This window comes from Mauremys reevesii, linkage group 1 (assembly GCF_016161935.1).
Source record: "Mauremys reevesii isolate NIE-2019 linkage group 1, ASM1616193v1, whole genome shotgun sequence".
Classification (NCBI taxonomy): Eukaryota; Metazoa; Chordata; order Testudines; family Geoemydidae; genus Mauremys; species Mauremys reevesii.
In genome coordinates, this window is record NC_052623.1 from 204,179,267 (window position 1) to 204,205,180 (window position 25,914).

Genomic DNA, 25,914 nt, shown 5'->3' on the forward strand with positions numbered 1-25,914 from the left:
ACAGAGGTAGATAGAAGTATTTGCATGTGTTACAAGGGTTTGGCGAGTATTAGGCTAGGTCTAACACAGCAACTAGACACTTATGGCAGGCAAGGCCAGCTGCACAGGTTTAGCTACTGTGTAGACACAGCCTTATTTAAAGGCCTTGCCTACACACAAAAACTGTACTGCTTGAACTACACTGGTATAATAAGAGTGGTACAATCCTCCCACCAACCCCCGAAGTGTGGACTCAGTTATACCCAGGTGCTTATACCAGCAGGGCTGGCTTTAGCAAGTGTGGGGCCCGATTCGAACAGTTTCAACGGGGCCCCGGCAGGGATGAGTAAAAAAAAAAAAAACCCACAGGTAAAAAAACACATGGGGCTTGTACTCACTGGGCGGCGCTCCTAGTTTTCAGCAGCGGGTCCTTCACTCGCTCCGGGTCTTTGGCGGCACTGAAGGACCTGCCGCTGAAGTGCTGCCGAAGACCTGGAGTGAGCGAAGGACCCACCGCCAAAGTGCTGCTGAAGACCCGGAGCGCTGCCGGGTGAGTAAAAATTAAAAAGGAGCCTGCAGCCAGGGAAGGGATTCTCAGCCACTTGTCCCCCACATCCCCGGTGGCCCTGCCACTGGGAGCGGGGCTCTCTTAGGTGCGAGGCCCGATTCGGGGGAATTGGCCTAAAGCCGGTCCTGTATACCAGCATAGTTTTTTTCCTCCTATAAAAGAAGGCGAACAAGCTATAGTGGTTAAGGCACCTAGGGTGACCAGAAAGCAAGTGTGAAAAATCAGGACAAACTTTTGGGAAGAGAGACGAGGAAGGTTTAGTTGTGTATAAAGACAAAGCCCTTAGTATCAGGGCGATCCTGAAAATATCAGGACATCTGGTCACCCTAAAGGCACCTTTCCACCCAGAAACTGCACCTAGACCAGTACAACCCCTAGGAGAGGGGTCACGCCCCTAACCAACACAGCAACACCGGCACCAGAACGGTCACCGCCCAGGCCTACGGGTCGGTACCCGAGGGCAAGTCACCGTTGAGGGCTCCCTGCCCACCTGTAGCCCTCCCCGTGCCCGGGGCTGCGCCTCCCGGCCTGGAGCACCGCGGGCTCCCTCCCCGCGCCGTGACAGCCCCGCACGCCCCGGGTGACACGGGCAGAGGCTGCCAAGGGGCCGTTTCGCGGCTCTCGCTGGGACACGAGCCTGCCCCGGACACGAGCGGGCTGCGCGGCCGCGGGAACCGCCCCGGGGTGGGGGGGTCCGAGGGGAAGAGGCACCTCCAGGCCCACCCGCCCCGCCCGGGGTCAGGCTGCGGCGGCCCCACCGGGCGGTACCTTGAGCACGGGAGTGAGGTACTCGGCCACCTCCAGCGCCTTCCCCTTCACCGTGTTGATGACGTTCTGCATCCTGCCGGCGCGCGCAGGGGTCCCTAGCGCCCACAGCCCCGCTCACCCCTCAAGCCTTCAGCAGCGCCCACCGCCAGCCAGAGTCACATGACCGGTCCCCCCCCACGCACGTGATACAGAAGCCCGGACAGGGGAAAAGCTCCGCTCACAGCTTTATGCTTGCGCGGCAGATTGCCGGCTAGGACGCACAATGCGCATGCGCACCTGAAGAGACAGTTTCCCTGAGCGCACGCGTAGAACGGGGGGGGGGGGCGGATAAGGAAGAGGAGAAAGGACGTGCGCAACGGGGCTGCACGGGGAAGGAATCACGTGACTGTGTGGGGCGCGCCCCCTAACACGTGACTAAGCGGCAAGGGGCGGGCTGCTAATTGTCTAGCACTGCGCGTGCGCGAGTGGTGATGTTGGACGGGGGAGCTGCTGCTGCTGCCGCCTGGTGAGCTGGGGGCGGGGTCTGGGAGCTGGGAGGGCGCGTGTCGCTCGCTGTCCCCGCGCCGAGGGACCCACGATGCAGCGTCGGGATGGTGGGGCCGGCGCGGGAGCCCCGGGGAGCGGCGCTGCCTCGGCCGGGGAGCAGCGCGCCGCCCGCATCAGCCCGGAGCGACGTGTCGGGGCATCCGCTAGCCAGGGCGGCCCGTGCCCAGCGCTGCCCCCCACGCCCCTCCCCCCGCACCAGCCTGGGTATTTGCTGCTCCCCGTCAGAGGCGGCCCCTCCCGTCTGTACTGCAGCAGGGCCGCCCCCGGGAGCAGTTTTCTAGGGTAAGGGCCGAGCCGGGCAGCTGCACATGCCACGTCTTTGTACCCACGATTTCCGGATTTCCGGGCACCTGCAGCCTCTTCTGTACCGACACTTGATTCAGCCCATCGGTCTCCAGGCAGTTTGCCAGCTTGGCTCTCAGGGCATGGTTACGCTACAAAATTAGGTCAGTTTTATAGACCACAATCTTTAGACATCAGTTTTATACAGTCAATTGTATATGTCCCCATTAAGCGCAGTAGGTCGGTGGCACGGGCGGCTCTAGGAATTTGGCCCCCCCAAGCACACCGGTCCCGCGGCTCCAGGGGACCTCTCGCAGGCGTGCCTGCGGGAGCTCCGCCGGAGCCGCCTGCTGCCCTCCTGGCAAAATGCCGCCCCAAGCGCGTGCTGGGGTCTGGAGCCGGCCCTGGTCGGTGGAGTGCGGCTTCAATACTGTGGGTAGCATCGAGGCACAGAGCGGTGCACTGTGGGTAGCTATCCTATAGTTCCCACAGTCCCTGCTGCCCATTGGAATTCTGGGTTAAGCTCCCAATGTCTGATGGAGCAAAAACATTGTTGCAGGTGGTTTTGGATACATGTTGTCAGTCGCTCCTCCCTCCCTACTTAAAAGCAACAGCAAACAATCGTTCCGTGCCTTTTTTCCTGGGTTACCCATGCAGGTTGCATAGCGCGGCAAGCATGGAGACCACTCAGCTCAGCGCAGCTGTTGTGAGCATTGTAAACACCTCGTGCATTATTCTGCAGTATGTGCAGTACTTCGCTAGGAGCCGCCAGCACGAGGATGATTGTGAGGAGGACATGGACACAGACATTTGTGAAACCATGGGCTGTGGTAGTTGAGATATCATGGCGCTAGTGGGGCAGGTTGATACAGTGAAACGTTGATTCTGGGCCCATCAAACAAGCACAGACAGGTGGGACCACATAGTGTTGCAGGTATGAGATTATTCCCAGTGGCTGCAAATTTTCGCATGCGTAAGGGTACTTTAATGGAACTTTGTGATTTGCTTTCCCCCACCCTGAAGCACAGGAATACCAAGATGAGACCTGCCCTGACAGTTGGGAAGCGAGTGGTGATAGCCCTGTGGAAGCTTGCAACATCTGACTGCTACCAGTCAGCTGGGATTCAATTTTGAGTGGGCAAATCTACCATGGGGGCTGCTGTGATCCAAGTAACCAAGGCAATCACTAACCTGCTAGCCAGGGTAGTGAGCCTGGGAAATGTGAAGGTCATAGTGGATGGCTTTGCTGCAGTGGGTTTCCTAACTGGTGGGGCGATAGATGGAACACATCCCTATCTTGGCACTGGACCACCTTGCCAACCAATACATATACCGCAAGGGGTACTTCTCAATGGTGCTGCACACACTGGTGGATCACAAGGATCGTTTCACTAACATCAACGTGGGATGGTCAGAAAAGGTGCATGATGCTCGCATCTTTAGGAACTCCAGGCTATTCGAAATAGTGCAAGAAGGGACATACTTCCCAGACCAGAAAATTACCGTTGGGGATGTTGAAATGCCTATAGTTATCTTTGGGGACCCAGCCTACCTCTTGCTCCCATGGCTCATGAAGCTATACACAGGCAGCCTGGACAGTGGTAAGGAGCAGTTCAACTATAGGCTGAGCAAGTGCAGTTAAGTCCTTTGGACATTTAAAAGCCTGCTGGCGCTGTTTGCTGACTAGGTTAAACCTCAGCGCAACCAACATTCCTATTGTTATTGCAGCTTGCTGGGTGCTCCATAATATCTGAGAGAGTAAGGGGGAGATGTTTATGGCGGGGTGGGAGGTTGAGGCAAATCACCTGGCGGCCAATTTTGAACAGTCAGACACCAGGGCGATTAGAAGAGCACAGCTAGGAGTGCTGCGCATCAAGAGAGACTTTGAAAAACAATTTCATGACTGGCCAGGCTACAGATGCAAAACCACCCCCTTTGTTGAATGTACTTCCCTGTAAGCCAATCTCTTCCCTGCCCCTCTTTGCCCCCCCACCACCGACCACAGCTGGCAAAGGAAATAAAGTCTCTATTGTTTTGAATCCATGTATTCTTTATTTATTAAAAAAAAAAAAAGTGAGATCACTGACAAGGTAGCCCAGGTAGGGTGGAGGAGGTGGGAAGGACAAGGCCACATTGCTTATTGGAGCTACACTACAAATCACAGCTGTTTGAATGACAGCATTCTGTTGCTTGGGCCATCCTCTGGAGTGGAGTGGCTGGGTGACTGGAGCCTCCCCCTCTGAGTTTTTGGGCGTCTGGGTGAGGAGGATATGGAACTGGGTGAGGAGGGAAGGCAGTTATACAATGGATGCAGTAGCGGTCTGTGCTCTTGTTGCCTTTCCTGCAGCTCCACCAGATACCTGAGCATGTCCGTTTGCTCCCCCATTAGCCTCAGCATTGCATCCTGCCTCTTCTCATCACGCTCACTCAGTGCTTTCCTGGCCTCTGCCACTGAATGCTTCCATGCATTCAGCTGTGTCCTATCAGTCCAGGAGGATTACATGAGCTCAGAAAACATGTCATCGCGAGTGCATTTTTTTTCACCTTTTAATCTGCGATAACCTCAGGGAGAGAGATGATATGGAGAACATAGAAACATTTGCACCTGCATAGGGGATAAAAAGGGAAAGTAAAATTTAAGAAGATACATTTCTGAGAACAAAAGGGAGACTCTCACAGTGAATCAAACAATTCATAGCAGACAGCACATGTGCTTAAGGTACGAGGTCACATTTTGCCTTTTCTATTGAGCACCTGCTGGTATTGTGACACATCACACACTGGGCAACAGAATTCGGTTTCCAGGCAGCCATGGTAAACCAAAGGGTACACGGGGTTGGCTTCTTCTGCCTTCATAACATGTGGAAATGGTTTCAGACTGCAGTACCCTCCTTTCCCATAGCAAGCAATGATAGTTGGGTTTGCCGTTTAAAAGGAGGGGCTGTGATTTTGGGGTGGATGTGCAGCACACCTCTCCCCCCACCCTGTGGCTATTCTCCAGGATGATCCCTTTTAGCCGAGCGCAAACAGCCCAGCGTGAATGGGGTCCTTTTACTGTTCCCTTACAAAACTTCCCCTATTTCAACCAGGTGACCATGAATATCACTTTCCTGAGGCTAACACAGAAATATAAAGACCAAATGTTGCATGAATGCGACCAAAACCCAGGACCATTCGCTGCCATGCTTTGTGCTGCAGTGATTCCAGACTACTTGCTACTGGCTTGGTGTGGTAAAGTGTCCTACTGTGGAGGACAGAATAAGGCAGCCCTCCCCAGAAACCTGCAAAGGCTTTCAGAATACCTCCAGGAGAGCTTCATGGAGATGTCCCTGGAGTATTCCTGCTCCATCCCCAGACATGTTAGACTTTTCCAGTAGCTGTATTGGCCATGAATGCATCCCAATTCTACAGGGCAAATCAAACATTAAAAACAATTGCTTTTAAACCCTGTAGTGTAGTTACAAATGTGCATTCACCAGAGGTGCCTTCTCCACCTTCAGGGTCTGGGAACTTGCATTAGGAGGGTATTGGATTCAGGGTGATGAAAAGTTCCTGGCTGCCGGGGAGAACGGATTTTCTGCTTGCCTGCTGCGCATTCTCTTCCTCCTCCTCCTCCTCCTTATCCACAAAATCCTCCTCTGTGTTGCATGAGACTCCCCCCTTGCAGATGTTCACGGACAGTGGTGGGGTACTGGTAGAGTCCCCCCTAGAATGGCATGCAGCTGATCACAGAAATGACATGTATGGAGCTCTGATCTGGAGCGACCGTTTGCCGCCTTTGTCTTGTAGTAGGCTTACCTGAGCTCCTTAACTTTCACATGGCACTGTTGTATGTCCCTGGTATAGCCTCTCTCCACCATGTCCTGTGCGATTTTGAGATATATGCTTTTGTGTGTGTGTGTGTATGTGTGTATATATATGTGTGTGTGTGCTTTATATATATAAAGCATTTCTTCTTTTTGATCGGAGTTCTGCCTGCACAGATTCTTCTCCCCATACAGCAATCAGTTCCAGTGTCTCCCGTTCGCTCCATGCTGGAGCTCATTTGCGATTCTGGTCACCTGTGCTGCTGAGCCTGCCATGCTGAGCAAACAGGAAATGAAATTCAAAAGTTCCCGGGGGTTTTCCTGTCTACCTGGCTAGTGCATCAAAGTTGAAAGTGCTGTCAAGAGCGATCACATTGGAACACTCTGGGATAGATCCTGGAGGCCAATACCATCTAATTGCACAACACTGCATCTGCACTACCCCAAATTTGACCCAAGAAAGTTGATTTTAGCGCTACTCCCCTCGTCAGGGAGGAGTACAGCAGTTGATTTTAAGAGCCCTTTAGGTCGACGGAACGGAGTTGGTTGTGTAGCCACATTGCTTATAAAATAGACCTAAGGCGGCTAAATTCTACCTAACCTCGTAGTGTAGACCAGCCCTTAGTGAAACAAAGTTTGGGGCTTCTGCTCTTTATCTTAGCAGTACCAATAAGAAACAGGAGAGGGTTTCTGTTTGCATTCTCATTTCCTAATTTCGGTGCTTCAGGTAACTAAATTAAAGTAAACGTAAGTCTTGATCATGTTAATATATCTGTTTAGTAAGACTCAGGGGTTTGGACTACTATAGTTGGACTCTATGGAAATGAATGAGATCCTGTTTCAGCACATGAGACTTAGCAAATTGCCAACAGTAGGAACAAGATTGTTTTTTAAAATGTGAGAAGTCATAGAATAATAGATACCAAGAATATGACATTTGTTTAAACCCAGTAGTTATTCAGCATTGTACACATACATCCCTCTCCCAGCATTGCTTTATTGGGTCTTCCACTGGAGCATTCAGTGCATGTTGTGTATCTCTTTTGCTGCTGCTCAGAGATTTTTCCAAAGCAGCAATAGAATGAAACTATGGTAGGGCTCCAGAAAGCAATAAAATCATGTGTGCTTAGATATCTGTTATCAGTGTCTGAAAATACGTATACAAGGTATTTTCATTTTGTTGTCCAAAGGGCATTGCCAGCCAGGCAGCAGAATGGAGACCAAGTGCTGCAGCCCGTCTTTATGGTGCTCCAAGTCAGCCTTGTACACATTCCTGCTAGGAGGAGCATTTGTTACCTTGGGTTCAAGTCGTATTCTCCTGATGAAATATTCTGCCAACGAAGGTAAGGTAGGATGTTTAATATATAATGCATTACCTGCAGAAATTTGTTTTCCATTTGGGGTAAAACAATGTAGATGCTGAAATTAAACCACTCTATTGCAAATATATTTACTGCTCGAATGGGACATCAAACCTAGTATGTTTATCCTTGCGTTTCACCGGCAGGTTTGTTAGGAGAATAAATATTTTAATACAGAATCTGTTTCTGGGGGAGCCGTGTGGTCTAGCATAGTGTTTCTCAGATGCAGCCACCAGGGGCTTTTCTTGTGGCCACAGCCTCCTGGGTGGTGATTGTGGGGGGCAGGGCAGGCGAAAAGCAGCGACCTCTCCCCAGGGGCCACCAGGAGTGATTGGGCCCTCCCCCCCTCCGGAGAGAGACAAGCTGGAGGAACAGGCAGCCAGTGAGTTCCCCACCTTCCCAGGGGCAGTGGGACTGGGCTTCAGTCCTCGGGTGGTAGGCTTCTGCCACGGGGCTTCAGGCTCTGTCCCCTGGGTGTGAGGCTTCGGGCTCCATTCCTTGGCTGTGTGGTGATGGGCTCTGAGCCCAAGCTCATCCCCCCCCGTCACCTCTGCTCCCTGCTGCCTCTCCCAGTGCTCATCACCACTGGCCCCTGCTGCCTCTGTACCTACCTTCTCATGCTCTGAGGCCACCAAAAAAATTGTTATGAGAACCCCTGGTCTAGTGGATAGAGCACTGGACTCGGGAGACCTGGATTCTATTCCTCATTCTGCTGGTGGCCTGCTGGGTAACCTTGGGCAAGTCTGTGCCTCTGTTTTCCCATCTGTAAAATGGGGGTATGGCACCTCTTTCATTTAAAGCTCTTTCAGATCTACTGATGACAAGAGTGATATAAGACCTAGTTGTTGTTGTTGTGCATTGGAATCTGTCAGCAAAGAGAGTTTTTTCTATGCTGAAAACCTTCTATTTAGCCCTGATGTGCCCGATATTGGAAGGTTCTATGCCCTCAGCTCCCACAGAAGTCAGTCTTTCAGGATCAGGCCTTCTGTTACTATATAGTATTGTGGCTGCTAACTTTAGTAAAAACTGATAAAGAGTATGTGTGAAACAGATTTTAAATACTTACAATAATTCTAGCTAACAATGAAAGGGCCTAATCCTTGAAGAAGGGTTAGCCAACTTAACAACCTCAAACTTGTAAAATTGTTGGTTTTGTTTTGTGTGAGCAACAACAAAAAAGCTCAAATTTAATTAAATTGGGAAAGTATGATTTTTCATCTTTCAGTAGCACTCTATAATGGCTGAACTAATTGTACTGAGCCTTTCCTGAAGAATTCAAGCTTGTGCGCTTGAGACTAAGCATGGAAAACTTCAGCCTGGAAAGTGAAACGTTCAAGAAGTTCTGTGCCATTGAAAATATGGAGTATTTATAATTAAATTCATGAACATAACCTTAATTTACAAAGTGTGCGTTGTTTATGGGACCTGGTCAAAACTTTTTAATGGATGTGTTTAAGCGATTATCATGGAATCGTTGTGCTCTTTCTGTTGCTCTAAATGCGATTGGAAAAGTTGGATGAGTAAGAGTGTTTATTTGCTATAATAATTTTGCTGAATTTCACAGATAACAAATACGATTACCTTCCTGCAACTGTGAATGTGTGCTCTGAGCTAGTTAAACTGGTGCTATGTATGACAGTGGCACTCTGGATAACAACAAAAGGTAAGTTCATATGGCTAAAAATCTGTTCACCGTATACTTTTGAATCCATCATACAAAAGCAGATGGATTTAATGTACAGTGATTGTACTATATGCGTGGTGTACCATGGTAGAGCCTATTTGCAGTGGTAATGGGGACAGTATCTTCACTGAGAGTTAACGTGAGTTGCACTCTGCACTCGATTAACTCCTCTTGAGTTAGTGTAGCTTGAGTGACAGAGGCTACACTGTGAAATTGTACAGAGTAATTGTATAAGCAACACAGAATGATTGTGTTAGCAGCTGACAAACTCAAGCTGTAGGCTTGGTCTACACATGGAATTTATTTTGGCATAGACCCCACTGTAGACTCAGTTATGTTGACAATGCTTCTATCAGTGTAGCCGACATTATTTGTGGAGGTGGTATTTGTATGCTAACAGAAAAACCCCTTCTGTTGGCGTAGACTGTGTCTGCGCTACGGGACTATGCTGGTATAGTCTCTGTAGTGTAGACATACCCATAGTCTGTACCAGGTTGGGTTTGATTTAAATCAAATCAGGAAGACTCAATTTAATCATGTATTTCTGCATAAAAGTGCATTCTTGTTGGTTATAACCTTAATACGCATTATTCACAACTCAGATGTAGGTTTCATTTTTAGAAGGTATACACTATACCTTTTTAAAGTGATTTATTTTGAAAACTTTTCAGATTAGTTTTACAGTTATATCAGAAAATGAATGATTGTTTGGTTATTTCATTTACCAAAGGTAATTGAAGCAGATATTTGTGAAGTCATTGGGAGATGAACTATTTCCAATTCAACAGGTTAATCGTTAATATTTGGAGGATTTTCTTGCCATGCTGTATTAGGAGGAGAACATCACCAGACAGACATTTAAATTTTATTTAACTAAAACATCATTATGTATTCTGGATTTTTTTTTTCAACAGGAAACATCATATTTTTACAAAACAAGCATATGAATTTTTGAATTTAGTTAAACATTCAAGTTTTTTAAAATCAGGTTTGTTTTTGTTAAAAATTATTTTTGACTAAAATAGTTAAATGAAATATTTTTTAAAAAAACCCAAAATTAAATAGATTATGTCAGTAAGGTCAACATGAGAAACTTAAAATATTGGCTTCTGCAGCTCACTCAGTCGTCTTCACCTTAATTTTCCTGTTTGTTCATAATCTGGAAAAGGAAAACAAGCTTTCCTGCTTTTTCAGGTCTCAAACGATTTCTCAGTTTGGAGTGAATTAGTCCAAAGGAAGAAAATATTCTTTCTACACCAGCAGAAGAAGCTACTGCTGTTAAAAGTGAGATTATCACTTCAACAGTCTCTGAATCCAAGTGCTTAAGTGACTTTCACCAGTTCACTGGTGTGACTTTCTTTAAAACATCATCAGCAAACATATATTTCTATGGGTCTCTTTTACGGCCTGCTGCCATTATAGGTTTTCCCTTCTAGTGAGAGAATGGTATGGTAGATCTCAGATCAACGAAGGCTACACTCAGAAAGACCTCAAGACTTCTGGAATATGCTGCTCAAACAGTTTCACTTTCGTTTCTACTGCCTGTCCCTCCCTTCTCACATTTATCTCCAGACTTCTCCTTGTCCAGATCTTTTAGAGAGACGTAAGGGATTGACTCGGTGTACACAAATTTGCAGAGGGACAACAGGTCTATTATTTCTTACCTCTATATATTATTCATTTATTTAAAAACATTTTTGCTGTTAACAAGCATGTTATCTCTGGAGACACAAATCCACACTTTGAGAACTGCAAAACTAAGCATCTCTGATGGTATCCTTCTAGACTGAGCACTGAGTCCCATTGGGTAGATAGAAAGATTAACCTAAATAATCTGTACAGAAGCCCCTGGAACCCCATAAGATTGGGTCCCTAATCCATGAACTATTGGCACTCATTTACAAAACTTTTCTTAAACGTTACATGAATATATTGTGTCATACTATAGAATTAGAATTTATAATCCCTATTCCATGATGAGATAGCTTTGAGCTATAATGTATCTTAATTAAAATTATCTTTAGATGGGTATTTTCCTCAAAAAGCATTTAAATAAAAAAACATCTGTTTGTTGGGTTTTTTTTTTAAATCATTGATTTTTATCCACCCTGGTCTGTATGTACACCCTGACAGGCAATCAACTCAAGTAAAAAACACCATCATGCTGTAGTGAAGGGTTTTTGTGTATGGATAGGACTAGAGCTAGGGGCTACACTCAAGTTATAACTTGAGTTAACTCTGAAGTGAAGACAAGCCCTGGGTCTGTGATCTCTTCAGATCTTATCAGCTAAGCCAGGGTCAGGTTGGTTACCTGTAAAAAGTGCTGATGGCGACTGTTATGGCTCTCGGGATACCCAGGACTGTGAGTCATCTTATTACCCTCTGCCTCCAGCGTGAGGAAGTCTTGCCTGTGCCTTGCTGGGCATCAGCTCCCTAACACCAGCCTGTCAGGCACTGAAGCACTCTCCTCTGAGCTACGCCAGTACTGTCTTTACCTTTCAGATTAACAGTAGGTGCATCCTGGTCCTTGAGTCCCTTCAAGAGTTCCCTTGTGATTTCCAGCCCCTGACACTGGCTACTCTCAGAAATCCCAGATCCTCTGCCCCCAAAGGTACAGTGTACTGCAGTTTACTAGTTTTACCTTAAATCCTCTCCTCTATATAATGGAAAGCTCTTACAAGCACTTAATCTTCTTTTAAGAAAGAATACAAAGCAAAATCCTAAAGGATGAACCTGGGTCTACGTTCATAAATAATTACCTTTCCTATCTAAAATAAGTAGGTCCCGTGGCGCCCCCCCCCCCCCCCCCCCAAAAAAAAAAAAAAGTAGTACAGACTGTGGCAGATCTGGCTGGTTTCACAGACTAGGATCCAATTTTTCATGGGAACATTCCTGCGCCTCAAGATGTTTCCTCCTCAGTGTAAGTATATAGAGTATCCTCCATGCTCTGTTTTGTACTGAAACAATCTTTTGTCTCTATTCCTAAAGTACGTCCAGATTACCCTCCGGATCGGCGGGTAGCGATTGATCTATCGGGTATCGATATATCGCGTCTAGACGAGACGCGATACATCAATCCCCAAATGCGCTCCCGTCGACTCTGGATCTCCACCAGGGCAAGCAGCGGTAGCAGAGTTGATGAGGGAGCCACGGCCATCGATCCCGTGCCGTGAGGACGGGAGGTAAGTCGAAATAAGATAGGTCGACTTCCTCTACGCTATTCCCATAGCTGAAGTTGCGTATCTTACATCGACACCCCCTCCCTCCCCCGTGTAGACTAGGCCATAGGCAGGGTAATTCTCTGTCTGTTGTAGTGTTTCTTTTTTACCTACAAGTGGTTTCGATAGTTTGCAGTTGCCTCCGATGGTTTTCCATTGAAAATCTTGAGAGGGAGCAAGGCTAGACAATTTAGCCTTCATCACTGGCTAACCAGGACAGGGGGTGACATCTCCTTCCTGTTTGAATGAGCCATCACAAAGACACATTATCCTCTGGTGACTTACTTCTGCTCCAAGTCTATAAAGTATACTTTGAGTATAACTACCTTGTTCCTTAAATATTGCCCATACATGCATCTTGCAATGGTTATGAATCTTGACAAGTTACAAGCTTTCCATAGATGCCTTATATATTACTATTTATGCATAATTATCCTGCAAAACATGTTTGCTGTAGTGAGTTTGTCAGGTCTGAGGTGAGTTGTTTACAAAGAACAGGGGACCCTTTGCCAAGCAGCCTCTGTGTCTCAGCGATTCAGTAGGCTATACTCTTCCTTCTGAGCCAGTGCTGATTCAATGTCCCAGCACAGGGCATGCTGCTTGTGGTACTTTTTTTTTTTTTCTCCAGATGAGACATCAGTTTCTGATCACTTGTGGTCAAAGATTTTATGGTGATCTGCCTGAATTTCACTTTAGGTAACTATATTCTGTCTAGCAAATTTCTCCCTGTAGTTTGTTAGATACAGTAGTCTTCAACCTTAGAAGGAAGGGAGTGGTCCTGTGGTTCAAATGTAGAATTGGAAACGAGAATTTCTTGTTCTGCTCCTTGGCTCCATCACTGTATACTTTGAACAAATCCCTTAACTACACTGTTCTCCAGTTTTTCCAGTGTACATTTTGTAAGGCTTGTTTCATGTTTATAAAGCACTTGGAGAGACTCATAGGAAAGGCACAAGGGAATAGTAAAATTATTAAAAGCAGCAAAGAATCCTGTGGCACCTTATAGACTAACAGACGTTTTGCAGCATGAGCTTTCGTGGGTGAATACCCACTTCGTTGGATGCAAGTAGTGGAAATTTCCAGGGGCAGGTATATATATATATATATATATATATATATATATATATGCAAGCAAGAAGCAAGCTAGAGATAACGAGGTTAGTTCAATCAGGGAGGATGAGGCCCTCTGTTCTAGCAGTAGAGGTATGAAAACCAAGGGAGGAGAAACTGGTTCTGTAGCTGGCAAGCCATTCACAGTCTTTGTTTAATCTTGAGCTGATGGTGTCAGATTTGCAGATGAACTGAAGCTCAGCAGTTTCCCTTTGAAGTCTGGAGATAGCTGGGAGTGCTGGTGGCATAGGGTCTGAGTAGAGAGTCCACATATCCAGACAGTCCTAAAGTGAGAAACTGTCTACAACGCATCCTGGACAATGATCCCACACTTTCGCAGGCCAGTCCTCGCCCACAGACAACCTGCCAACCTGAAGCATATTCTCACCAGTAACTGCACACCGCACCATAGTAACTCTAGCTCAGGAACCAATCCATGCAACAAACCTCGATGCCAACTCTGCCCACATATCTACACCAGCGACACCATCACAGGACCTAACCAGATCAGCCACACCATCACTGGTTCATTCACCTGCACGTCCACCAATGTAATATATGCCATCATATGCCAGCAATGCCCTTCTGCTATGTACATTGGCCAAACTGGACAGTCTCTAAGGAAAAGGATAAATGGACACAGATCAGATATTAGGAATGGCAATATACAAAAACCTGTAGGAGAACACTTCAACCTCCCTGGCCACACAATAGCAGATCTTAAGGTGGCCATCCTGCAGCAAAACAACTTCAGGACCAGACGTCTGTTAGTCTATAAGGTGCCACAGGATTCTTTGCTGCTTTTACAGATCCAGACTAACACGGCTACCCCTCTGATAGTAAAATTATTGTTGATTGTAGTTCTTCCTTTTCCACCCAGCCTCTCTGTAGCTACTTCATAAAGTGAAAAAGATCAGTGGTTAACCTCACCATTTCATAAAGCAAAATAGTAAAAGACTCTGATACTTTTGTACAGGAGAGAACGACAACCTTGTGGGACGTCAACCATTTTGTAATAGATCCTGAAAAGGAACTTGAGTGAAATACTGGTTTCCACAAATGTTAATGAAAAAGCCAAGTTCAGGCAGATCATAAATACAGTGCACAACCCATGTTTTCAAAAATAAACTAAACTGGATTTTTTCCCCCACAAATGACTGTAGCACCCAACAAGCTGTTGTATGAAAGGGGTAGATAAAAATGGCCTGTCTTCCAAAATAGGTTGATTTCCTAACTGTAGTAGGTTGACCTTTTTCCTTGTAATCAACTATGTATCAAAATATATATAACAATCAGTTCCTTTTTTTTAAACCAGAAGCCACTGTGACATGTCTGCTACATGTATTTACTTGAAGGCTCACACATGAAAGCGTTGGGCTATCAGCCTGGACCGTGTAGTTGGTATGTCACTACCAATCAGTGTCAGCTGAGTAGAATTTCCAGCTTCCCAGTCACAGAAGATGAGGATGACACATGCCAGTGCCATGTGCATGTGTGTCCTTTTCCATGTGCTCAGCAAATAAATGCTGTTTTTTAAAGTTCACGTTTAAAGGAGTAAAGCCTTTATGGGCAAGTGTCCACGCTGATGATGATCTAGAGGTGGAAAGACATATTGGGTCATCCAATCTATCTCCCTGACAGTGAAGGTTTTCTACCTACTGCATGTTACTATACATACAATATGATGGGGGCTAATTTAGTTACAGCTAATCAGGAAAGAGATCTTTGAGTCATCATGGATAGTTCTCTGAAGACTTCCACGCAGTGTGCAGCGGCAGTCAAAAAAGCAAACAGGATGTTAGGAATCATTAAAAAAAGGGATAGAGAATAAGACAGAGAATATCTTATTGCCCTTATATAAATCCATGCTACGCCCACGTCTTGAATACTGCATACGGATATGGTGGTCTCATCTCAAAAAAGATATACTGGCATCAGAAAAGGTTCAGAGAAGGGCAACTAAAATGATTAGGGGTTTGGAATGGGTCCCATATGAGGAGAGATTAAAGAGGCTAGGATTTGCATCTTGGAAAAGAGAAGACTAGGGGGGGATACGATAGAGGTGTATATAAAATCATGAGTGGTGTGGAGAAAGTGAATAAGGAAAAGTTATTTACTTGTTCCCATAATATAAGAACTAGGGGCCACCAAATGAAATTAATGGGCAGCAGGTTTAAAACAAATAAAAGGAAGTTCTTCACACAGCGCATAGTCAACTTGTGGAACTCCTTGCCTGAGGAGGTTGTGAAGGCTCTGACTATAACAGCGTTTAAAAGAGAACTAGATAAATTCTGGAGGTTAAGTCCATTAATGGCTATTAGCCAGGATGGGTAAGGAATGGTGTCCCTAGCCTCTGTCTATCAGAGGGTGGAGATGGATGGCAGGAGAGAGATCACTTGATCATTGCCTGTTAGGTCCACTCCCTCTGGGGCACCTGGCATTGGCCACTGTCGGTAGACAGGATACTGGGCTGGATGGACCTTTGGTCTGACCCAGTATGGCCATTCTTACGTATGTTCTTATGTTTGATACTGATGTTTTGCTCCTTCTGTATACCGGTATTTCCTGGAGAGAGCACCTCTCATTCCAAAGTGCTTTACAAACGTGTACTAAGCAATTTAATTCTTTGATTTGGGAATAAAGTGTAGTCAGATTGAGGAGAAGAAATGACGCACACCTGCATTCAAAAGACTATTGATTGAGAATGCCTAAGGGTACATTTATCTTTCAAACTTTCACCCCTCAAATCTAACGTCGTTTGAAGGGAAGCTGAAACTAGTCAGCCCATTCCCACCTAAATTTTCCCCTTCACCTTCTTCCCCTTGCCTTATCCTTTTGAGCCTTTAAACACATTTTCTTCTATTCCTCTCATCCGCACCCTCAATGCTATTCACATTTAAAATTACATTATGTTTTAAGACACACATCCCCTGAACATTTAAGCACATGTAATTATTATTCTTTTTGTATTTGTATTACTGTAGCACGTAGGCACCCTCGTCATGGACCAGGATCCCAGCATGCTAGGTGCTATACAAACCTAGAACAATAAGGTGATCCCTGCCACAAAGAGCTTACAAACCATGTGTAATCTTGCATCTTCTCCCTTTTCTCACTGTCTTGTCTTATGTCCTATCGTCATTTAGACTGTAAGCTCTGTGAGAACAGGGACTGTCTTTTTTGTCTGTAAAACGCTACTGTACTTTGGGTGCTATATATGCAGGTCTCTTACATCTAGGCTATTGTTTCAAATCTAGGCATGCTCAGTAGTCAGCAGAAGTCATTTCTATCTGACTGTCATTCTTTAGACATCAATAATGATGGATGGTCTCATCCTAGTTCCTAGTGAGTATTGTGCAAAAGGACCACCAGCCTTGCTGATGGTCTTTTTGCGGAGGCAGAAGACCAAATGACAGTTGAGATTGAACTCCTCTCCTTAGAGGTTGTTGCTTTAGGTGCTCAGTTAAGGCAGATTGACGAGAATATAGGGAAGCTATTGCTGCCTCTGCTTGTGTTGTGTATCTCCTGTGGATTAATGGAAGACGAAGGTCTCCAGGGCTGTCATTCTGACACCGTTCATCAAATGCTACATTTGCTTTAAAACAAACAAAAAAAAGCAATTGCTGTCAGATGGGGATTAAAACACACTTCCATTAACATGGAAAGTCTTTTTACACAGATTTTCATCATTCTAATCAAGTTCATTTTACTCACTGATTTTTTTCCTTTTCTTTTAGAGGGACGTTCATATAGTGACTTTGGATGCACCTCATGGAAGGCGTTTTGTAACTACATGAAGTGGTCAATTCCAGCCTTTCTGTACTTTTTGGATAACCTGATTGTTTTCTATGTATTGTCCTACCTCCAACCAGTAAGTACACACAGACCAACTAAAATAGCATTGAAATGATCCAAGTCTCTCTCTTGTTGGAGGTTTGCTAGTTGGGGTTTCATGGTCCTGCATTTGATCTGTCTAAGGCTGCCTTGTACACAAGGACCATTTCTATTAATCCCTTCCATCCACCTGCCCATCAGATCCTGTTTTGTAGCTTCCAGTTGAGAGAGAATCTTTCTGTATTATCTACTTCCTTCCTGATTTAGAGGTAGCGTTGAATGGCTTCAGTGTGATGCAAGACTTGGACCTTCCTCCTCCTTTCTTGAGCTCAGTTTGCTTTGAAGGTGGGTTTTTGAGTCCCATCCCCCATACAGCTCCTACCATTAATGTCTTTCTATGAATGACTTCATTCAGTCACTTTTGTATTTTGCTTTCTTCTATTCTGCATCAATACCATTATGATCAAACCTCAAAAGTGAGAGGAAGGGGGAGGTGGAGAGTGTGTTGGATGCTGATTTTTTGCATTTAATTACCTCCAGTACCTGAGCTAGTATCCAGTGTGACAAACATTTGCTGCTTTTATTCATAGAACCTGGAATCAATCTACAACTGTTCAGAAAACTGTTCTCTTCATTTTAAGCCTGGGATTATTGTTTTTTTGGTTCAAGTTTTATTAGTGTTGACTATAAAATAACAGGGAATTCTCAATATATTTATCATGACACTAGAGAAATTATATTTAAACCTAATCTAAATCTTTATTTTCACTCTCAGGCTGTCTCAAAAAAATTGTCCTTTAAGGCTCAAATTTCTGGCATGGACAGCATGTAGTCAACAGGACTGTTGCACTTGCCTGGTTTACAAACATCTGGTTTTAGGGGGGGGAAGTCTGGGTGATTTAAAACAACATATGCACTGTTTTATTAGCTTTTGAAAGGTGAGCACAGGTATTATAATGCCCCTGAATAATTACAGGATCTAATGTTTGAAAGATTACATCCACATGCTGTCATTTTCTTAAATAAGCAACTTGGCTTTTGGTTGAGGAGATCTTTTATAAAAATCATACAGCAAGGTTGTACACAGACTAGTAATTTGTATTTCTTCCCCTAGAGCGAACGCTGTTCAAAACCCTTTATATAATTATTTGTCTTTAACTTTCGATCTGGTATATTTCATAGAAGTTTATTAAATTGTAGCGCTATAATGGAAAAACAAGAATGAATAATAACATTTCAGATATTTAAGTGCATCCTGGGCTGAATAAATTCTGGAAGGCTTGGTAAGCTGCAATTGAAGAGACAGTAGCTAGTTGCATGAAAGAAAATGCATGTAAGCCTTGTCTCATGTGATTTTAAAAACTAAGTAGATATGGGTCTAATTAGTACTTGAATGAGTGACTGCCTGAAATACCGAGGGGTCTGTGCTTGGAGCAGTGGCTGTTCTTAATTATTTAATGTGACTTATAAATAAGATTTTATTTTATGTGATGTTATCTGATGTGTTGTGTAGTGGTCTCTGGTAGATTTGGCTCTGATTCCTGCCCCGTTATCTTGTTCCTTGGGACATCTGTGAATAAATACTGGAAAACAGTATCCAGTAGATATTGCACCACAGGCTGTTAGAGACAGGACATGATACAAATGTTGGTTTGTACTTGATTGATGACCACAAAGCTAAAACAAAAATGTTAAATGGAGCACATTTCAATTGTGTAGCCATCCCTGTATCTGCTAGTCCATCTCTTGAAGAACCTCCTCTGTCAATTCTGGATTCACCTATTTAGTCAAATATTTTTCTTACTCTTAAAAGCAGAACTAAGGAAATGTTATGCTTAATGGTCCAGTAACAGTTTTAAAAAATGAGGCTTTAATTTCACAAGTCAAGAAAATCAGAGGAAACTAACTCTGACCTCTTGTGTGTATTCATTGCACTTAGTATCTTTGATTAAATGGGAACACAGTACTGGAAAATGTGACCTGCTACTTGGCAAATAATACATTGGATTATAATGGAAAAGAACTGCCCTTTTTACTGGTTAACGCAAGACAACATTGATGCAAAGTTAGAGTTGTGAATTTAAAGACATAAGTCATGAAGGTCAGAATATACGCACAACATGGAAGTTATTTATATAAATATTTGATTAAAATCTATTATGTAATGAAGAAATCTTTCTTCATAAAGGTCTACTGCAGGGGGAGACTCAAGGTAAGTTAAACCCAGATTTGTGTTATCACTCTTCGTTAAACAGGCTGTGAGATAAGAAAAGGCATATGACAGAAAAATATTTTTTAAAAATTACTTTTAACCTCTCTTTCTGTTCGGGATTCATTAGGGTTGCACCAGAAAAACATTGTTCTGGGACATAAGATACTACAAGTCTCATATGGCCACTGGCTCCTCTGGTGCCAATGATGTACTATAAATGATGCATTCTCAGATGTCTTCAATGATCCCTTAACCTGGTTGGTGAGGGCAGTAATTCAGTTTTGAATTTTGCTTGGCAGTTCATGTTTAACGACGACAGTCATGGCATGCCAAACATATTAATGGGAACCCACTACTTCCTAGCTAAGACAGCCTGGAATGACTTTGAGGACATGGGTAGGGTTATAGAAAATCCCCGTGGGAATCTGAATTGAGACTCTTCTGACTCTTAAGACTTTTTAAAGTGTGGTTCTGCTCTGAAAAATGCCATTGTTTATGAAGTATCCAAATCAAATTTGTTCCCATTTCCCAAAAAAAAACAGTGTTGTTGTTTTAATTAATGCTGCTGCAAGCTTGCCCTGGGTTCTTTCCTTCCATGCATTATCACAAATAATGAAGATTTTGCAGACCAAATTCTTCCTTCAGTTAAACCTCTGCAGACCCGTTCTCTTCAAATTATGCTGTTACATCTGTGCGACAGCATTAGGCTATGTCTACACTATGCAGCTTTTAGCAACACTAAACTTTTGTCTTTTGGGGGAGGTTTTTTAAACACTTCTGAAAGACAAAAGTTTTGCCATTCAGATGCCAGCGTAGACAAAGTCTTAGTCTTGTAATTGATACTTAGTTGACAATTCTGTTGATGAGTGAGCCAGAATAGACTCCAGGAGCTGTATTGGTTATGCACAGCTAGCCAGAGTAAAAGATAGCAGGCTTTTTTTTCCCTTTCTTTTAGTAAAATCAGTAGATCTGACTTATACTCACAGACAATAGGATTAGGAAGGAGCCATTTTTACACAGTCACTTTCCAGAGCAGAACTGTGATTTATACGTCTGTTTTCATGCGCACTCCTGAGATTGTAATAATGCTCAAACATCAGAGTACAAACAGCTGTTATCAATAGCTACCAGTGTGGTGCTCTGCTCTTGTTCGATGATAACAGTCGGCTGCACGCGTGTTTCCTCTGTGTGCTGCTCCGGCTCTGCGTAGATAGCTGGCACAGCAAACCCCAAGAGAACCCCCAATGATCAGACTCTAGTAAGGTATGAAGGAACCTGAGCCAGGTTTATTGTCAAACGAAGAACAGTAATAGTTTCCTATAAACTCTACAGGACATAGTACGAATTTGTGCCCCCTGGCAATGGACACAGCTCAGTCAGTGGCAGGACACTCCACTGCACTCTAGGCTGTACAAAGATGCGCACTCCGGGACCTACTTTTATACAGTTACAGGACAGATTACTCATCCCTACTGACGTATTGAGGTACAGCTTCTTGGTTCATTAGGGTGCTGTCTCCCCTTTGATCATGTTGTTCCAGACAAACAGATCTATCCATCATGCTGTCCTGTCTTTAAGATGCACCTGCCTGTTCCTTGTTATGCCTATGGAGTGTCCTTGTATTGGGCTGTCCAGGTGCCATCTTGGCACAAGTTCCTCTTTTTAGCACTTATGTGTGTGAATGCACCTGCTTCTAACAACCCTCTTCTCGCCAGCTTCTGTGAGTGAGGCCTGCCTCTGGAAGTACTTTAGTTCAGGCTTCAGGCCTCAGACTAGGCCTCTGACACAAGAGTTTATATTTCAGTGCCTCATCTTACTACAACAGCAAAAAAAAAAGTGAACACGTCACAATTGAAATGACTAAATATTCTATGTATTAAAATTCTAACTCATGGCTGATTTAAAAAAATATATATATTGGCCCAAAGTGCTTGATCTAGTGCTCACTGAAGTCAGTGGACGTTTTTCCAACTCTGGTTAGCCCGGGATGAAATCTGCCCCATTGCAGAAAACCCTGGCAAGATTCTGTGTACCACTTAAGCCATTAATGTGGAACTGGCATTTAGGATCTTGTATGGTTCCTCTGTGCAAGAGTGAATTTCACCCTGAGTGTAAGGTCTGTCCCAATATGATCACTTTTTGCTGTGGGGTCTTCTGATAGATGAACACTGTGAGTTGATTTTTGTTGGTCAGATTCTGTCTGGATTGTAATTTTTTCCCTGTCCTCTTTTTCTAGGCCATGGCTGTATTATTCTCAAATTTTATCATTATAACAACAGCGCTCCTATTCAGGATAGTTCTAAAGTAAGTAGCTATGAAAGCAAATAAAACATTGGGGAAGTTATGCTGGATTCTGTTTCGCCACATGAGGGCGATAGTATTAAAAATACTCTGTATTTTCTGTAGTCTTTGGCATACAAGCACCAATAATGGCTTAGTGGTTTAACTGTTACACTAGGTATGAAATACTTAGCTTAGTTGGAATCACAAGTTTAAATTTCAGCAAATTTGTCTCAGTCCTTCATTCTTCTGTAATGGATAAAACAGAATCATAATTGTATTGTATTGTCATTTTGTCTCTATTGAGAGTCATGCAGGAACTCACCTGGCTCCTTGTAGGCAGCTGGGGAGGCGCTTGAGCGCACTGCCTCTTTGAGGTCTGAGATGAAGCTCTAGGGAAATCCTCACCCCATAGAAGTTAATAGGAATTTTATCTGCTCAATGGAGCTGAGATTTCATGCTCTCTCTCTGGGTTTGCCTGTGGCGTGGAGGTTTCTCCGTGCCACGTGTCATTTGTTTTGAAAATGCTGAACACCTGTCCCTGTACTCTAAAGGTTTTGGGTTTTTTGTCTCCACACAGACGGCAGCTCTCCTGGGTGCAGTGGGCATCTCTACTGATTTTGTTCCTGTCCATCATAGCTCTGACTGCAGGGACCGGAAGCAATCAGCACAGCTTGGCCACACATGGGTTTCATCATGACATGTTTTTCAGCTCATCTAATCGCTGCCTTCAGTACACCAGGCCGGAGGAAGAGTGCTGGGGAGGAGACAACTGTACGGAAACAGGGTTCTTTCCCAGCTTCAAGTGGAATGTCACTGCTACCACTGCAGGAGCATTGAAGCCTCTCCGCCTCGGTTTGGGCCATCTGCTGATAATAGTGCAGTGTTTCATCTCCGCTTTGGCCAACATCTATAATGAAAAGATCCTGAAGGAAGGGGACCAGCTCAATGAAAGTATATTTGTGCAGAATAGCAAGCTATATGTCTTCGGGGTGCTGTTCAATGGGCTGATGCTGGGCCTGCGCTCTGAGAACCGTTGGCAGATAGAGTACTGCGGCTTCTTTTATGGCCACAATGTGTTCTCTGTAGCTCTCATTTTTGTCACTGCCTTCCTGGGGCTGTCCGTGGCCTTCATTCTGAAGTTCCGCGACAACATGTTCCACGTCCTGACTGCGCAGATCACCACTGTGATCATCACCATTGTGTCCATTGTCATCTTTGACTTCAAGCCTTCTCTGGACTTCTTCTTGGAAGCACCTGTGGTGCTTCTTTCCATATTTATCTACAATGCCAGCAAACATCAAGGCCTGGAATATGCCACTCAGCAGGAGAGGAACAAATTCCTCAGTGAGATCTGGGAGCGATCCAGCGGGGTAAGGCTTTGAAATGCTTGCATCTCTGATTGACTCCCTTTCTCACAGACTGTTTACCCAGTTGACCATTTAGAGTTCACCACACATGTGGCTGGACTCACAATTCAACCAAATTGTCACTTTCATTTAAATGATACAAGATCAGTCTCAGGCTTGTAAATAACTCTTTGTTTTAGCTCCATACTTCTATGTGTAGCTTCCTCTTGTTTCCTGATGCCTGGCAGAAGCTTTACCTCTCTGCTCTGACCTCAGATGATCCTTCAGCCATCTCAGCTTGAACATTCTTTTAGCATTTGCAGCCAAATACCCCATCAAACCCAAATATCCCAGCATTATACTGGGGAACTGATTATAAAAAAGGAAAACTGACTAGTCTATTTTCATAGCCCAGGTTCAGCTAAATGCAGAAAGCAAACATACAGCATAAATGGGAGGAAACTAAATTAGATATTTAATTTTTTTTCAGCTTTAACAGTTTAAGATGTTAAGAAATTTAGGTAATTTTTTTTTTTTAAGAAACGCAGGTAAGGATATTTTTAATGTAAGATTTTCAACATGGTAGTTGCCCCTTCCTCATGAATCAGTTCCTGCAGCCTCCTCCTATAATTTCTGCTCTTCTATGAATGAAGATCCAGAGGCTTAGAATCTAGGAAAATCTTTGGGGAAGCGGCTTGCTCCCAGACTTCACATTCAGGTGAACTGAGAAATAAGTCTGCAGTATTGATAGTATATTTATGGCCTGTGAGCAGCAGAGGGCACTGTCTGCATTTAGTCTTGGGAAACTTCATTTATCCCAGAAAGAGGAGGGTCGATGTTTTCTTGGAATTCTGCACAGTGCTATTGCAGAGTGATATTTAACAGTAAATAATACATATAGTCACGCATTTGTAAAATCAATCACTGCATGTTTCAGCAGATGTAATTAATTAGCTACAGTGCAAGTTACTCAGCACCTATGTATTTGCCAACATAGGAAGGGACACATCTATTAGTTGAATACAGTGCAATTGGAAAGATTTCAGGAAGGACACCATGGAAAAATGGTAAATATTTAGCTATAAAAAATATCTAGGGACTGTCCTTCAGGAACAGCTATGTATGTTGTATCTTAAACAAGGATCTTAGTGCCCCAGTACAAAAGCTTGTAAGTACAGGTCCTTGATTTTGCAGTTGTCACTGGACTGCTTCAGGGTAAGTATTACTAACAAGAAGAAAATTTTGCTAATGCTGTTACTATCTTCTTCCCCTCCATTTTTCGGCTCCTGTAGGATGGAGAGGAACTTGAGAGACTGACCAAAGCAAACAGTGACATTGATACAGATGAAGATGCCTTCTAGCATGAGCTTGTGCAACTGAATGCTGGGTATTCTCCAAGAGAACAGTGTTGGTATCTTTTTAAACTATGGGATAGTCTTTTTTCTAAGTGCAACAGTTAAAACTGTTTGGATGGTTTTGTGATTCCAGAGGATTTGTATTGTGTTTTTAAGTTGTGCAAATAAAACACAGCTCCGAGATCAGAATACGGTGTGTCCAGGTTTGGGGCTGAGATACCCGTTCAGAAAAAATGAGTAAAGCCCATTGGATTTCAGCAGTTGACAAGGAAAACCTAGAGAATTATCAGTTTGAGCCTTATATATTAAGGGTTTTTTTTTCTCTTCTTACACTAGTGTAAATCAGAAGTTAATTCCAGTGCAGTCAATGATAAACTGATAATAAAAGTGATATGAGAGAAAGGTTCGGCCCTAGCTTAATGATCTGGGTCACATGGGAGCTGAATTATGTATAGTAATCCAGAACACTCGGTGTTCTCAATTGTACGTGTTTGTCTATCATATACTAGGGTTGTATGGGGATAATATTTCTCACTGGTGACGGGCCTGATCCTGTAAACCTCACATCCGTGATCCTGACTCAGTTGAGAATAGTCCCATTGAATGGGCCCCTAACATTTGTAAAGCGCTATAAAGATATGAAGTGTTATATAAGTGCTAAGTATTCTTATTTCCAGGGCTACATGTTCATTGGTATTGTGCACCCTTCTGCAGTTTGATTGAGGGATGATTCCACAGCTGCAGAATGAGTTTCCTCATTTCTGCAGTGATTTGCAGGCGCTGCTGCTCCTATGTGTCCTGTGGAACATTACACCCAATTATAAGTATGTTCTGTTTGTTTGATAACGTGATTAGTGTTGCACAGTGGCAGAGAAGCTTTCCTGATATTCAGAATACAAGCTTTTAAATAAACAGAGGGTTCATATTACTTCCTGTAAAGGTCCGGTAAGGGGCTCGTCCTTCTCAGGCGCGGCGGGGAGCCAGGGTGCCTCCCTACAGGCAGCAGTCCGGCTCAGACCCTTCCGCAAGGGCTGAACAAACCAATAGTCTCTACACAAGGCAGAGTCCCGGCCCTTTAGCAGGGCCCGAGTAAACCCAGTGTCTATAAGCCCGGCCCTGGAGCAGGGCGGGGCAACAGCAGTTCAGGCTCAGGCCTTTCAGCAGCGATCTAAACAGTAGCAGTCTAGATAGCCCAAGCCCTGGCTCAGGGCGGGGCAACAAACACAGGTAAGGCTCAGATCCTTAGGCAGGGGCTGAGCAGCAAACTAAACAATAGCAAAGGCCTCCTCAGGCCAGGGGGAGGGGGAGTCTGCTGCCCTGGGAAGGGTGGCAGGGGGGGACGCAGGCCCTCCCGCTCCACTGCGTCCCAGCCCGGGGCCCTAGCAGCGGCAAAGACTCGCTGCTGTCAGTGGGGATTCTGGCCGCAACACACTGACATAGGCTCAGGTATATCTGCAGCCTGATTGGGGTTGGCTACCCCCAGGCCACTTCCAATCTCCCCCTCCCTAGGTACCTGTTCTTCGCCGGCATCATCCGGTGGGTCCCAGACCATGGGCTCCTCA

The 25,914-nt window shown here is 44.5% G+C and overlaps 2 protein-coding genes across 5 annotated transcripts in view; one reads left to right on the top strand and one right to left on the bottom strand.

Annotated features, from left to right (window-relative positions):
• Window positions 1-1,575, bottom strand: part of ATG3 (autophagy related 3) — a 33,549-nt gene extending 31,974 nt beyond the window's left edge. The window contains exon 1 of the mRNA XM_039528736.1: window positions 1,316-1,575. Coding sequence (XP_039384670.1) covers window positions 1,316-1,387 — 72 coding nt within the window. The 5' untranslated portion in view covers window positions 1,388-1,575. The remainder of the gene's footprint in view (window positions 1-1,315) is intronic.
• A 90-nt stretch (window positions 1,576-1,665) lies between these two features.
• On the top strand, window positions 1,666-25,655 carry SLC35A5 (solute carrier family 35 member A5). 4 transcript variants are annotated; one of them, XM_039528721.1, is made up of 7 exons: window positions 1,666-1,820; window positions 7,140-7,292; window positions 8,875-8,973; window positions 17,060-17,193; window positions 21,605-21,672; window positions 22,229-22,995; window positions 24,290-25,655. In XM_039528721.1, exons 2-7 carry the CDS (start codon window positions 7,163-7,165, stop codon window positions 24,304-24,306), a joined length of 1,215 nt encoding a protein of 404 aa, XP_039384655.1. In that variant the 5' UTR covers window positions 1,666-1,820; window positions 7,140-7,162; the 3' UTR covers window positions 24,307-25,655. The 4 variants fall into 4 exon arrangements, with proteins under 4 accessions (XP_039384655.1, XP_039384639.1, XP_039384650.1 ...); XM_039528705.1 differs by having other exon boundaries at window positions 22,229-23,021; window positions 24,290-25,654; XM_039528716.1 differs by lacking the exon at window positions 1,666-1,820 and adding an exon at window positions 1,946-2,307 and having other exon boundaries at window positions 22,229-23,021; window positions 24,290-25,654.
• The last annotated feature ends 259 nt before the right edge of the window (window positions 25,656-25,914 follow it).

Bases quoted from the DNA above. Each gene is read 5' to 3' on its own strand.
- SLC35A5 (XM_039528705.1), top strand. From the start codon at position 7,163: ATGGAGACCAAGTGCTGCAGCCCGTCTTTATGGTGCTCCAAGTCAGCC. The intron at 17,194-21,604 runs GTAAGTACACAC...CTCTTTTTCTAG, and splicing joins TATTGTCCTACCTCCAACCA to GCCATGGCTGTATTATTCTC. The intron at 21,673-22,228 runs GTAAGTAGCTAT...GTCTCCACACAG, and splicing joins CTATTCAGGATAGTTCTAAA to ACGGCAGCTCTCCTGGGTGC.